The following is a 15048-nucleotide window of genomic DNA, read 5'->3' on the forward strand; positions in this document are numbered from 1 at the left end:
AAAATATGGCCCTGTCGTGGGGGTAAAAATAGTTCCCCTGGTAAGGGGGTAAATTAAATTACCCCAATCGACCAATACATACCTAAACTCGTATTCAAAATTTTTTTACATGGTTTAATAATATACATATTAACAATAAACATTAAATATTACTTATATTTAACAATGGAAAACAGTACAACGTTAAAACAGTATATTAAGTTAGAACAGTAGCCTACTAAGGTAAAACAGTACTAAGTTTAAACAGTAAGCTGAAAAATCGTCCAAAAAACCGAAACAAAATACGCAGTACATACTAACATGGCGGCTTACTTAAGGCTGTTTAATGCCTTCAAGAATTTCTGTAAGGAAATTCTGTTGCTTGCAGTATGCTGCAGGCCAAGAAAAACCGAATCAATGAAAAAGAATAGATCTTTGTAATCTTGAGGGTAGGCTATGGAAAATGCGTAGTAACACGCATGGAGAGAAAATAAGATGGTATCCAAGGGGAAAGAACTGACATCTGCGATTTCTTCCCCTTCAATGCACAGAAGCTTACGATCCAGCTTTAAAATATTTTCCCCAACACCTATAATTCGGGGAAATGTGCTGTTTCGAACCTCTTGATGCAAGTTGTCGTCTTCCTGAAGAAATTAAAATTACACTCAGTGGCCAGCTCGATAATTGGGGAGGGGTACTACCTCCCCCAATATGCGCCCAGGTTCCTATATTCCTCTGTACTGTTATTAGATGAATGTATACTTACACACAATATCGTAATCAATTCGTTAATAAGAACTCGTTTCTTCTCAAGCAATTTCGGCAGCACCATGACTGCGCAAGTACTCTCCAAGACTATAAAATTTAACAACATAAAAGTTGGCATTTCGATAACTATCGGTCCTGGAGGTTTCACGTGCAACTCCAATCCTAGCCCTTTTGCTCAAATGAGGTATATTTTTTGAAAATTATTGTACTGACACATGAAACGTTTCAAACGTGTCATCTGCTGGTAAGTCTGAAAGGTCCGTACATGTATATCTCCCATGCATGGCAGTAACTGGATAATTAATCGGGGGTGGGGGGTGGTGTGGTGGTAGATATTCATATATTCCGTTCTGCCTGACGGATTACTTTTGTCAAGTCAATTGCTTACAAAAGAAATTCGCCGTGCATAACCGAATATATGAATATGCACCCCCACCCCGCCACAATTAAGCGTCTAGTTACGGCCCTGCTCCCATGTATTTGAAAGACTAAGATTAAGTGCGGTTCTATGAAATATATTACCACTAACTCGTGTATTACCAAAACATATTACACAATGAAACTGCAAATATACTGCAACTAAGCATTGATCTTTTAACTCTAAAATACCTTCAATGTTGTCTGCATCCTCTGAGATGGCTTCTCTAAGGCTCCTTAAAATATTTTTCACGAACGGAGTTTTTTTTTGCATTCCTTCGCAGTACTTTATGATTGCACCTCGGTAGCTTAAAAATCTCTCTTTTATATCTTTGGTGGCACAGTCATCTTCCATTATTCTGCAGAACTCATGGCGTAGCTAAAATTGGATTTGAAATAATAAACTGTAAGTAACAACTAGTTTAATATAACGGCAGCCAAATAGATGTCATGTGCATTACTATAGTGTATAATTTCATCGGTAAATGGCAGCCAAAAACTGACTTCTAGGTCAACCTTAAAAAAAACTTAACGGAATACCATGCAGGTTTTTTTCACGATCCAGGGAGAGATAAAACTAGAACATCCTTCTTTAACACATTCCAGTGAAAAAATATTTCATTTGACCAATAAGAGCAGCTTTTAATGGAAAGTAGCTTAACACAAAAACTAGGCTTGTGGGTCATGACTATTTGGCCACGTTACAGCCGTTTTCCACATTAATTGGTAAAAATTCATGCATGTGTGTTAGAAGGATGTTCTGCTTCTCTTCCCATACGTAGCACAAGAGAAAAACTGAAAATCCATTCGAATTTAAGGTGGTGCTATGTAGAAAACTGCTTTTTTGGCCGAAATCTTTACAAAAAAACAGGTCCATAATATGCATTACCCCGTTAACACTTGCAAGAGGAGGGTATTTCTTGATTATTTCTTTAACTGGTACGGTGGTCGTTAATATTTCCTTCCTCCGTAAGTCATATGTCACATTCATCAGCTCTTTTATCTTGTTCTTATCTTGAGCCATTCGTGGTTTTTGGCATTCCTTTTGCATCTCTGCAAGGTGGTCGTTCTGAATGCTTTCTGTGCCAACAGGATTTGGTATAATATTCCAGAAATCCATCTTTCTAGGTTTACTTGGATTGGATGCATGTACCGAAGAGTCTCGTGTTTCTGAATCACCGTCATTCATTGCTGAATTCTTTCTTTTTTTGCTTGCGTACTTTCGTACATGCTTAAATCTGTTTTTAATTGATTCCGACCAAGAACCCTGTAAAAAATGTTACAATGTAAATTAAAGGGCATATGGCGCTAAATTGTTTATTGTCGCATTTGCAAGAACTTTTAAAATTGTAACTTAACTTCTTTTACACATTTTTGTTTCCGTTTTGGAGATATTTCGTTTTGTTGAATATGCAAAGTACCCACTTTCTACGTCACTTATGCATAATTAGTTAGCATAAAAACGTTTATTATCACCGCTCTTATTAACCAACAATACTTAAAAAGAAGGATATGCGAAGTTTACACAAAGCTTGTGCATATCATTCTTTTAAAACAATCTCTGTTGCTATAAGGTTGAAACCATGCAACATTTTAGTTTAACTAATTATGCATATGTGACGTAGCAAGTGGGTACTTTGCTTATTCAACAAAACGAAATAACTCCAAAACGAAGAAGTTAAGTTACAATTTTAAAAGTTCTTGCAAATGCGACAATAAAAATTTTGGCGTCATATGCCCTTTAATACTATAAAGCATCTGCAATATTTTTACCGTCTAATTTGATGTATTTGTTTGCGACAGTTGTTTCGGCTTTTCTTCTTACTGTATTTTTAAGACTAACCTAGCTAGCTATATCAAGGCTTAGCTATTCACCCACGACTCGAACAACTTGTTAATAAGCAATAGTGATCATACTTTCATCTAGTGGTTGTAGGCGTATACTTACAAGGCCACTGCCAATAGAATCTTTAAGATGGGGATATTTTGTAACGATTGCTAATGCTACTTGATTTCTTTCTGCTTTATTCAAAAAGTATACACCACTTGAAGATATATCCGTGCATATATCTCTTATAAATTCACTCCTCTGCGTTTGACTCAGGCAGTTATGCTCCAACGCATTCGTAACAGCAGGGGAAAACTGGCGAAAAAGATAAATTTAATAGGATACAATAATAAATAAGTGCTATTTTCACATTAACATTGAAACTTTTATACCCAAGAGCGCCTGTATACTGTGGTATTGGGGGGCAATGAACGGGATAATTACTGACTATACTGCACCTTATCAAGAAGTTTATAGTCCTTAAACAACATTCTATTCTTTTTTTCTGTATATACGAAAGGTGATCGCAAGGTGCTTTTAGGTGTAACAGGCGTATCTGAACTGGTTTTTGTTTCATCCACCTCCATGCTTGTAGTAAATATGTTTAATCCATCCTTAAAAAGATATTTAATGTATACTTAAATATTTATGATATACCGTAAACCTCCGACTATAAGCCCTGATTTTATATACTTTCGTTATCGATTTTTGCCGATGGGCTTATACAGGGGGGGGGCTTATGTACGGGGGAGCTTATACATGGACGACTTTGGTGTTAGTACAATAAACAAGCCACATGAAGCCAGTCATAAAGAGAAAAACGAACATGTATTAAAAACGCGCTTAAGCCTGGTTTCCATATGGTCGTAAACGTGTCGTAACTTCGTAGAGATAGGCTTGCAGTCTATCTCCACGACAATTACGACACGCTTACCACACGTTTTACGTCCATATGGAAACCAGGCTTCATGCTATATTAAAACTAAAACTAAAAGACAATGTGTTGTCTGTTGTCCATTGCGTTCTGTAAAATTACTGTTCATTAATGCTTTAAAGTGCAATAATGTAGTGGGCTACTATAACTTAAGCTCATATTAGGGAACTCATATTCAGGGGGCTTATATTCGGGTGGGCCTATATTGGGGGGGGGGCTATACAGTATTTGGAATGAAGTGAGTGTTAGTACATGAGGTGGGCTTATACAATTTGTCCCAGCAGTGGGGCCACACAAGCCAAATAGCAAATCCGCGATCTTTAATTAAGCCCGTTTTCCACTCAAGCATTTCGCCGCCGCTAGCGAAAAGCAGTGGACAAATAAATATATTTTTCTACTTATTCACCGCTGGAGAAATTATTCTTGCTATCCCAGTAGTTGAAAATGCTCAACTTCTGTTGAAAGAACAATTAACTACAGCGAAAGAACAGCTAAGTATAACAGTTTCCGCTTGCGAAAGTTTTCGCCAGTGGAGGCGAAATGCTTGAGTGGAAAACGGGCTTTACTGATTCGCTTTGACTGAGAAAGCATGTATAGGCGAGAGCCTGGTGAGAGCCAGTGTTAAGTCTCTTAAAAGTATGCATGAACAGCGCTTTAACTCTTATAAAGTATTACGTACCCCTGCAGGTGTCTCTTTTCCAGTCTGTGTTCGATTGTCCATCTGGTCGGCGACACAGGTTGCACCCTATATGAACATATCCACCATTTGCTTATAGATACAATAAGTATTTAATTTAGGGACAGATCACAGTGCAAAAATTGCCGAAGAGTAAACCCTAGGGGAGCTAAACTAGTTTTTCAAAAAATCTCGAGTGCGACGTTGCCCAACTCCGAAGTCTGGACTTGCAGCCGCTGCTTATATCAAGAAGGGCTGAGACATTTGTATATATCGCTGTTTTATTGGGTGAGCCAGACAAGACGCTATCAAAACATTTCAGGGATTATTAGTGAATCTCATTTTTGTCATGGGGTTTGGCTCCTCACTTGAGATATCGTTTCTGGTCTCTCTTAGACATTCCTGTCAATATTGTTAATTAAAGGATAATTAGTATTTATAACATCACATGCTTGTATAGATGTTATGTTTTTCATAAAGGTGGCTGTCCCAAAACTGTTTTCTACTTCGAGCCACCTTAAATTGAATCGATTTCTAGGATTTTTCTGACAGGCTATGGGAAGAGAGGCAGAACGTCCTACTTCAAAATATGCGTGAAAAATTCTTTAATTATGACCGACAAAGCTATATCCTAAGTGAAAATAAGCTTAGCATGAAAACGAGGCATGACCCACGAGCCTTGCTTTCATGTTCAAGCTTTTTCACGTACGTGTTGAAGAAAGATGTTCTGCTTCTCTTCCTATTGCCTGTCAGAAAAAAAACTGGAAATCGATCCAATTTTGGTTCGATATGGAGTTTTTGCCGGCATACCTGAAAATTAAATAGTGAGTTCAGAGCACAAATCATTGTTTTATTACATAATTCTTAAACATAAACTTCGCCCCACTAATCACTATGAAAAGCTATTTTCAAATAGGATCAAAATATGAAGTTATTATTTTTGGACAACAGAGCAAGCCACGCCGCCAAAAATGGCGGACATGTTAAAATTCAACTAACGTCCAACAGCATTTCTGCTTGAACCCATCCACTTTTAGCCGTAGTTCATACCTCAGTGTTTTTAGTTGATAAGTACACCTTGCATATCTTTTTAACTGTCAGAGCATCTCCTGCCTTTACCCCGCACAAAAAAAGTACACTGATGTCCACTTCGTTCAAGACATGGCAATCAGTTATCTAGAGTACAGAAGCGGGAAACGAAAGTCAAAAGACTGACTTTATTTTATATAGGCCTAGATCCAATTTTTTGTATTAGCAATGTCAAGATATGTATTATAGGTAAAATGTAGTTTGAATATTACTCGCAAATTAATATATTTATAAAGTACTTGTAGGCAGGACGGGAAAGCCTATAGTTTAAAGAAACAAAATGGCTCTCCTGCAAAGGATGCAATTACCTTGTGATTTTCTAAGATGGCGAGTGTAGTTTCTTCGATGCCACCAAATATAAGCTTTTCTCGCAATTCTTCTTCCATCCTACGTCGCAAATACAATTCACAGATAAATAGGAAAGTGAAATGTTCTTTAAACCTGAAGTTTCAATATTAGCTAGGTCAAAAAAGTTTCTTTTTTCAGTAAAGTAAAAGTGCGAGACCTGAGCGAAAAACAACGTGAAAAAAACGTAAGTAAAGATTCTAGATGTTTTATCATAAATAAACAAACTAAAATATATATTACGTAAATGTTTATATAACATTTATCACAAAATATACCTATATTACGGTATATTACCTTTTAAAATTATTCTTTTTTGGTTGTGAATATCGTTGACAAAGCACTTCGCTCGGGAAACCAGCAAAAAAGACAGCACAATAATAGGGGCGTCCTCGATGAAGGACAAACGAAGGGTTCTGACCTTATATGGACTGGTTGGCGCGAAAGAATTAAAACGTACACTAGAAAGCCCTACGTATCCCACACTTTCCCCTGTTTTAAAAGGGACTTAAGGGAGTTTCCCCTCTTGCACCCAAGTCCAAGTTCCTACATTTAATATATTTCGGCACAGCACTGACCAGGTTGGTTTTTCGTCCTTTTAAACGGACCAATTATGCCTTGGCAATGCAGCATTTGTGGAGTATTTTCTGCAGAAAATCGCAATCAACTATTAAACCACATAGGAAGATGCCACAGGAATGACCCCAACTTCCATTGCTTGTGTGGCGTAGATGGTTGTACCCGAACATTCCGAAAATATTATTCATGGAGAAAGCATTTACAACAAAAGCACCCCGAGCTACCAACACAAGATGATGGTCCAATAGTTAATATGGATCATGATAACTTCATCAACCAAAATGGCGAGCAATTGATTGAAAATATGGAGGACCCTACCAGGTCGGCTGCTTTGTACATATTGAAACTACAAGAGGAATGCTCTCTACCCAAGTCCACCGTTGCTGGAATTGTATCCAACACGAAAACTATTCTACAAGAAACATTGGCACATGTCCAAACGCAAGTGCAAGGTTGCCTAAGCAATGCAAACATTGACGATCAAAACGTGCCCGGCCTGCGAGAGATTTTTAAAGACAATATAACAACAAACCCATTTCACAACTTGGAAACCGAAGCACAACAATTTGCCTACTACAAAGCTCATTTTGGATTAAAGGTAGCTAGTTTTTTAATTGCTTTGCCAATAGTCATACTTATCATATTACAAAAATTAGGACTGTTTATATAAAGTATGGAGGTGACAGTCACACCTTTAAGACTTTAACATCCCCCAAACTACTGTATAATGTGTATATAGCTAATTAATATTTTATAATTTTATTGATAGGAACCACAAAGAATTGTTCTGGGGCGTAGAGAAGTTTTTAAAAGAAGGAAAGGTATAATGCAGCAAACCCAAGTCAATGATGAAGCATATTACATCCCACTCTTGGACAGCCTTCAACAGCTTCTTAATGATGAGTTTATTCTTGAAGAGGTATATTGAACACAATTACAATTTTACATAAATTGTTAACGTGATTGAAAAAAGCTGGTCAGCTAAATATTTGCCCATCTTTCTCACTGGGTATATCTTAATATGGCAGCTGCATAGTTCTTTTTAGAAACAATATACTTATAGTTTATTACAGAGTAGGCTCCTTTTCATAGGAGAAAGCAAAATCAGGGATGTGCTGACTGGGGCTAACATAGGTTGCAGATTTCTTTGAAAAAGGGGGTTCCATTAAGGCTATATGATGATTCAATGAGTTTTCCACATATAAACAGAATATCGATGTTCAATGTGCATGCTATTAATTTCAAAAAATTGTTTTAGCATTTATGAAATACTTATGTGAAACAAAAGTAGTTCCACCAATACTGAACTGGAATATTTTCTGTTGATCATGTGGTAATGGTCTCAATTAAAAGTATTTGACAGTGCCGCATGTTTGGCATGAAACCTACTCAAAGTTTAATATTGAAGGAAATCAAACTATACATTGTGGACTTAAGCTTGACCTAAGTAATCTAAGAGAGCCACACATAAAGTAACCTATAGGTTTTATAATTTTTTATTCATAATTATTTTTAGATTAAAAATCCTCATGTGAGCATTGATGGGCTCATGAGAGACTACTGTGATGGCTATCAATTCAAAATGCATCCTCTCTTTTCGGTAAAACCCACAGCTCTACAGATCATGCTATATTACGATGATCTGGAAACATGTAATCCACTTGGATCAAGAGCAACCATACATAAAGTTGGTAAATATTTAATATATGCATTTAACTTGCTAGTAACAGGTTGTAGGCCTAGTGCCTTATTTTTTATGAGGGGAAAACTAAATCTATATTTGCTTAATCTGTGTGAAATTTGGGCAATTTCTAAATCAAGGAGTCTCCCATTGTTATGAGCAGAACCGATGCGCAGATCAGACTGTAGATTACCTTTAACATATTGTCTATTTGAGCAGAACTATATTTCATAGATATTAAATATTTAACATTCCCCCATTTTAATACCCACAAATTCATTTAAGCCCCCCCCCCCCCAACAACTGTGTCTCAAGCAAGTGTAATTATTATTAATATAATTATTGTGTACTACAAAGGAATTCAAAGAGTTAATTCATTAAAACATACTTTCGATTTATAGGAGCATTCTACTACACGTTGGGTAATATCAATCCCTTAAATCGTTCATCAATGAAGGCTATTCAGCTTCTCTGTTTGTGTAAAACATCAAATATCAAACAGTATGGTATCAATGCAGTCCTTGGGCCATTCATGGCAGATTTGAAGAAGCTAGAACAGGTAATTACATTATTTCAAAAAAGAACAGATCATCATTGATTACATGTTTATTTGACAAATGAGATCTATGAACTGGGACAAATTTACTTGAACAATTAACAATACAAAATGAGCACAGAGCACCTTTGTCAGTCCTTCAGAAAACACATTTATATCCCCTCATACAATGTTGATGGTAGTTGAGCAGTTGCACACTTTTGTAACAATTGTATTAACAACATTGTAACAAGTGTGTGTGTGTGGGGGATAGTTCACCATTAAACCAATGTGTAGTCCCAACCAAACTGCTGGCAGTTTGTAAAAAATGTAACTAAATTGAATACTAGCTAATAAGCAAACCCTGTATTGTACATTTTTTCATTTTTTGTGCTAATTATCCCAAATATTACAGCCATAACTCTGAAGTAGACAGTGATGTTTACAACTTTTCTTTTGCTTCCTTCAAGGACACAGGTCATCCCTTCACTGTCCAGGGAACAGAACAGAACTTCTGTGGATCCATAGTGTACACATCCGCTGATAATCTTGGAGCCCAACAGTTGGGAGGATTCAAAGAGAGTTGCAGCGCACACAGACCGTGTCGTTACTGCCTTGCTACTGCTGAGGAAATGAAATCTAAGGTAGACAACATGTAATAATCATCAACTAATACCGATACTGTACTTTAACAAAGATTTCAAACCAGACATTAACAGTATATGATAAAGAACATCATTAACAGTTACACTGTAACATGCACATTGTAATCTGTGCAAATATTATACTGTACTCTAGATCGAGTTATTCGTCCTGATCAGCTAATGTACATGAATGGTTCATATAACTCTGCATAACCTCATTAGAGATTTACTGTAGATTAAAAATTTCATGGATTTCTCAACCTCAGACTTTTTAAAGCAAGAACATGAATAAAAAGTGCCAATTTATAGCCTGTGCTTTCCAAAATTAAAATATTTTTTGATATTATTCATCCCTCAATCACTTTGTTAAAAACATTTGTTTGGACGTTTCGACCTCGATTCGTACATGTTCCATGCAATACGGTATATTAATAGTCAAAAAATCTGGAAAAAGAACCAAGTAGAGCAAGGTATAATCCATAGTAATAACAATTTATTTTCAGTTTCATGAAAAAGACTTTGTTCTCCGAACAAAGGAAGACTACAAAGACCAAATTAACCAAGTTGAAACATATGGCGAGCACTTTAGCAAAACATATGGACTCAACCGAAGATCCATCCTTAACGAGAGTGACTATTATCATGTCATTGGAGGTTTGCCACCAGACATAATGCATGATATTTTAGAAGGGGTTCTACAGTATGAAACAAAAGAGATGCTGAAACTACATCAAAGTGGAACGTTACCTTACCTTGGAAATCTTGAATGACCGAATTGCCAAATACGACTTTGGATATTACAATGATAGTAATAGGCCATCACCAATAACAGAACAAAAGTTATCGTCAAATGACAACAACCTGAAACAACATGGTAAGTTTAAATCATGAGACATACAAACTTTTCTCGCACTCTCTAAAGTAAAGTAAAGTAATTAGAAATCATTATCACTCTACAGCTGTACAGATGTGGTGCTTGGCAACACATCTACCCTTGCTCATGGGAGATTTGATTCCATTCGAAGATGACCGGTGGATTCTTTTCCTGAAGTTATTGGAAATCACTTCTCTTTGTTTTGCCCCTGCAGTATCAAATGATCAAATAGCCTATCTGCAGGTCCTCATTGGTGACCATCATAATGAATTCAAAAGGCTTTATCCAGAATGCAGCATCATACCAAAGATGCATTTTATGGTCCACATGCCATCTTATATCAGCAGGTACTGTACATTAGACTGTGGGATTGTCATATTCATAATCATATTCATAAACCAGCAGAACACCCATGAATGATGCATACATGTATGGATTATTCTCTTTATCAAACTTTTAGATTGGGCCCTCTTGTTCGTGCTTGGTGCATGCGCTTTGAAGCGAAACACCATTACTTTAAAAAGTTGTCAACAGTCATTGGAAATTATACCAATTTACCATACACTTTGACAATGCGCCACCAGCAATGGATTTGTTATAAATTGCAATCTGACAATCATGAATCTGGGTTTCTTGAAAAAGGCATGGAAGTTGGACCAGGTACTTTATAGTGTCACAAGTAACTATTGAAAAATAAAGATACAGTCAATTAAATGTATTTAAAAACACTAACTGAGTCAAAATGCTACCGTACATTTAGCGTTTCGTACTGTCAGCATTTCTGACTATACAAGTTTTACCATTAATAGACCTTTCCATTATGATAATTCATTGCATTATTACTGTACCAAGGCCAGAAGGCTATGCAAGCATTATGCAATTAAGCCGGCCTGCTGGCAAAGCATGCTAGTTTTAGTAAAATACGCTATGTAATGTCATAATGGCAAGGTCGGGCAATAGGCACCTATTATGATTTTATTCATACTGTCTAACCCCGAACAAGTGGAACAGTTACTGTAACTGGCAGTGAAGACAGTAGGTTAAATATATACATACAAAAATAATAGTATGTGCATGTACTCTACTTATTTGCATTTATTAACATGTAGGTTCATCATTTCATGCTGGGGATCTTCAATATTATAACTCACTAAAAGAGAAGGAGAATTTAATAGACCAAACTACCAACATAACCAAGTAAGTTTAAATTCATATGGCCTGTATTGGCTGTGTATACAGTATTCACTTCAACCGGGCATATAGGGAGCAGCAGTACTGTATATTGCAGAGTGCATAATTCTCATGATCAAATCCCAACTGCAAGATCGAGGAAGATCTACCTAATACTGTATACAGAGTATTTATTTACATGTAACTTACTACAGGTATATAGTTTTCTCATAGTGGTTGCTGCTAGGTTGATATTAATACTTTGAAATTGTATTGAATCACCTGTTTTAAACCATGAACTTTCCATGTGCCGAATGGATTAGAAACAGTAAGTACAGAGGGTAATGAGATATTTCAGCTGTTAACCTATTGTTATTAATGCACTCAGCAGATGAATAGTTTGAAATTTGAAACAGACCTATATAAATAATTATTAAATTATTATACTTACAATCTCTTGTTGTTGTTTAGTAGTTATGAAATAATATCTGCTCAATTCTTTTAGGCCAAAATGGATTTCAATTAATGGAATAAAATATAAAGTTGGGTGTGTGTTATGCATCGGTCATGACGAAGAAGAAAGTCCTTGTTTTGTAACGCTAAAAGAGATATGTGTAGTTGAAAAACATTTGGAAAAAACTTGGATGATTACTGAAGCCCTACACACAGATTTGTGAGTCATTATAATGCATATGAAGTAACCAACACACCAGAGTTGATGATAGTGAAATTGCACCAGCTCCCATATCCTTTCCCATTACATTTGATTACTATTACCACTCAAGAGCAGGTCAAAACAGTTGTGTGCCCAAAGCATGAAATACCAGTTATATAAAAAACCTAGCAGTATATACATACTGTATATGTACTGTAAATTATCAGAGGAGATGGTGGATGCAACACAGTATTGGATTCTATTCTCATATGAAACACATGACTTCACACTTAGTTATTGATCAATATCTTAAGTCAACATTGTAGTTATACAGTGCAGTATTAATGTAATTGTTAGATGCATGTTATTGCCAGATATTGTAGTTCCAATATTATATACATTATAGACTACAGTGCATAATTTTCTCATCTCAATTATGCAATTATGGTGTATACATTACATCTACTGTATCATACTTTTGTATCCAATTTAACTGCATGCCATGCACTCATTAGTCATTGCAAATTACCATTTAACAATTATTTATTGAGTAAATAAGTGTTTTGTTATATAGCAAGCGCCAAAAATTAACTTACCAAAGCAAATGAAAAATGTTAATATTATTTGCTTTGAACCAAGCAGACATCTTTGAAAAACTATTGAATGGGCTTTGAACTTCTCAGTTGACGAGCATGTTCACTACCCCCCTTTGTTATTGACCAGTCAATAATTTTTCCATTTTGGACCGGTTGGTAAACATGACGTTTTGTGGACTAGCACGTGATATGGTATTGACCAATTAGCAAACAGAAAAATTTAACTTTGACACTGACTATATAACAATATGTATTTATAGAAAACTTGGTTTGCAATGTTGGATTATATGTAGTTGATATTCAGTGACCTGTAGTGTTTAGCTATACTGTAATACTGTATGTATTGTAGATTGTTTCATTTGTTTGAAAATTTGCTGGGCATATAGGACAAGAGGATCATATATATTATATCAGTATATAATTTTGGCCTTTATAGGGCTTAGAAATATTAAAAATGACAAGTCCAGTGGAAGCCAAATTGTCTATGTCCACTCCTGGAGAGAGCTGATTCTTTCATGTACAGATTACTGTACAGCTTAGAGCTGGCTTGGTAAGGCCATCACTTGGCCACTTTCAGGGCACATGTATTTATACATCGTGTAAGAAACAGTAGAGCACATGAGTAACGAGTTGACACCCCCAAGTATAATATACAATAGTATATCTCAAAAGTACTTATGTCAACAAAAATACTTTTAAAAAAACTTTAGAATTACTCACATATTTTTTATCAAAATCCCAGAGGCTTGATGATATCACGAATTCAATTCACGATGGCATGAAATATTGAAATCTCATTCGGATTCCCATGTTCCGACTTCCGAATGTTCATACAGTACTAGATAATTTAAAAATCTGCTCATTTAACAATACCGTATCAATCCACACACCAAGTGGCATTTGTATTATGAGAACAAAAAAAGCTCACATTTGTTATGTATCCACCTAATTTAGTCAAAACCAATGGTCAAAACTCAAAATGACAAAATCCACCATCCGCCATTTTGCTGCCGCTCGACATCGCATTCCCCCACCCGCATGAGGTAAATTTCGCAACTACCCCTCCTGCAGTGGTAGGCCGGCCTGGTTCAGCCCTAAACAGCCTTCGCCAAAATATATCGATCTTTCAGAAATTCATAAGTTCAGAACAGCATATTGTCTTGAGACCGTTTTAGCATCCTTATGTGTACAAAATTTGCAATCAGTAAGCAGTTCGTTTAATTATTTAAACCGTCAGCCCATACCCATACCGAGAACAACACAGTGAATTTTAATTTAATATATGACGATTGACTGGTCGTTCAGTGAAGTTTGTAGCGTGCGTGAGAACTTCATTTTTGTCTCTTTCGTTCCTTAGCCGGCAAAAAATTTTAGTTTCTGATACTTTGTAAATGTAATTATTGCCATCATAGTAGATATATAATTAAATAAATGCTTTCCCACTCCTTTTGTCAAAATACGCCATTTTGAAAATATTTCTTCGCAACTTCTGTTACCCAACACGTATTAGGTAATTTCTACCCCCAAAAGAATTTTTTACCCCCAAAAAGGGTAAAGGTAACTTTTCGACTTTCTACCTCATATTTGAGGGGGAAAGAAAAGCGAATTACCCCAGATCTTGGAGTAATATGTTGCCTTTAGTCAATTACCTCCTTGAGAATGGTACAAATTACCCCAAACAAGGGTAATTTTTACCCCTTAAAATTTACAGTGTGGGTCTTGCGCATTCTCTGCTTGTAAAGTTCTGTCGTGATGTCGAAAAGTTATATGGAACACAACGCATTACACCGAATATGCATATGCATACACATTTGGGCGATTGTATTCTTGACTATGGACCAGTGTATAGTTTTTGGTTGTTCAGCTTTGAACGGTACAATGGCATACTAGGTAACTATTCGAACAATAATAAGTCAATTGAATTGCAAATTATGAGAAAGTTTTTGAGAGATCAGAACTTGAGAGAACTTGAATTCCCAAAAGAATGTGTGCAGCATTTTAGCGATTTGACTGATAAACTACAACAGCGCGAAGGCCATCAATCTTGTAGCGAAGTAGTTGATAGCAAGCTTGCAATTGATATTCTTCATTTGTGTGATGGTAGGCTTGACATTCGTGATGAGTTATGGTTTACTCTGGATGGTTACTCCCTTGGTTTACCTCACGTTATTGAACAGTTAGATTGTGATGAGCACGAGTACCTGAGTGCTGTTTACAAAATATTTCTTCCTGACATACCAGTCGACAACATTCCTTACCTCTACGACAAATACGCGTC

The 15048-nt window shown here is 36.1% G+C and overlaps 2 protein-coding genes, 1 long non-coding RNA gene and 1 pseudogene across 3 annotated transcripts; 2 read left to right on the forward strand and 2 right to left on the reverse strand.

Moving 5' to 3' along the window:
* Positions 1–312: 312 nt before the first annotated feature.
* Positions 313–5720, reverse strand: LOC114543236. Its single transcript, XM_028562311.1, has 7 exons — positions 5653–5720; positions 4606–4671; positions 3451–3606; positions 3113–3307; positions 2054–2431; positions 539–623; positions 313–371 (listed from the first exon to the last, which is right to left on the reverse strand). The coding sequence occupies exons 2-7, from the start codon at positions 4645–4647 to the stop codon at positions 313–315; spliced, it is 915 nt and encodes a 304-aa protein (XP_028418112.1). The 5' UTR covers positions 4648–4671; positions 5653–5720.
* A 710-nt stretch (positions 5721–6430) lies between these two features.
* LOC114543237 lies at positions 6431–8736 on the forward strand. The gene is made up of 4 exons (XM_028562312.1): positions 6431–7213; positions 7385–7534; positions 8132–8302; positions 8698–8736. The coding sequence occupies exons 1-4, from the start codon at positions 6650–6652 to the stop codon at positions 8734–8736; spliced, it is 924 nt and encodes a 307-aa protein (XP_028418113.1). The 5' UTR covers positions 6431–6649.
* On the forward strand, positions 8716–11587 carry LOC114543239 (annotated as a pseudogene).
* On the reverse strand, positions 9387–13908 carry LOC114543240. The gene is made up of 5 exons (XR_003689937.1): positions 13699–13908; positions 13491–13608; positions 10908–11032; positions 10228–10336; positions 9387–9470 (listed from the first exon to the last, which is right to left on the reverse strand). It is a non-coding gene; the product is annotated as an uncharacterized LOC114543240 (long non-coding RNA).
* Positions 13909–15048: the final 1140 nt, after the last annotated feature.

This window comes from Dendronephthya gigantea, unplaced genomic scaffold, assembly GCF_004324835.1.
Source record: "Dendronephthya gigantea isolate DGI-Jeju-01 unplaced genomic scaffold, DenGig_1.0 000422F, whole genome shotgun sequence".
NCBI lineage: Eukaryota > Metazoa > Cnidaria > Anthozoa > Malacalcyonacea > Nephtheidae > Dendronephthya > Dendronephthya gigantea.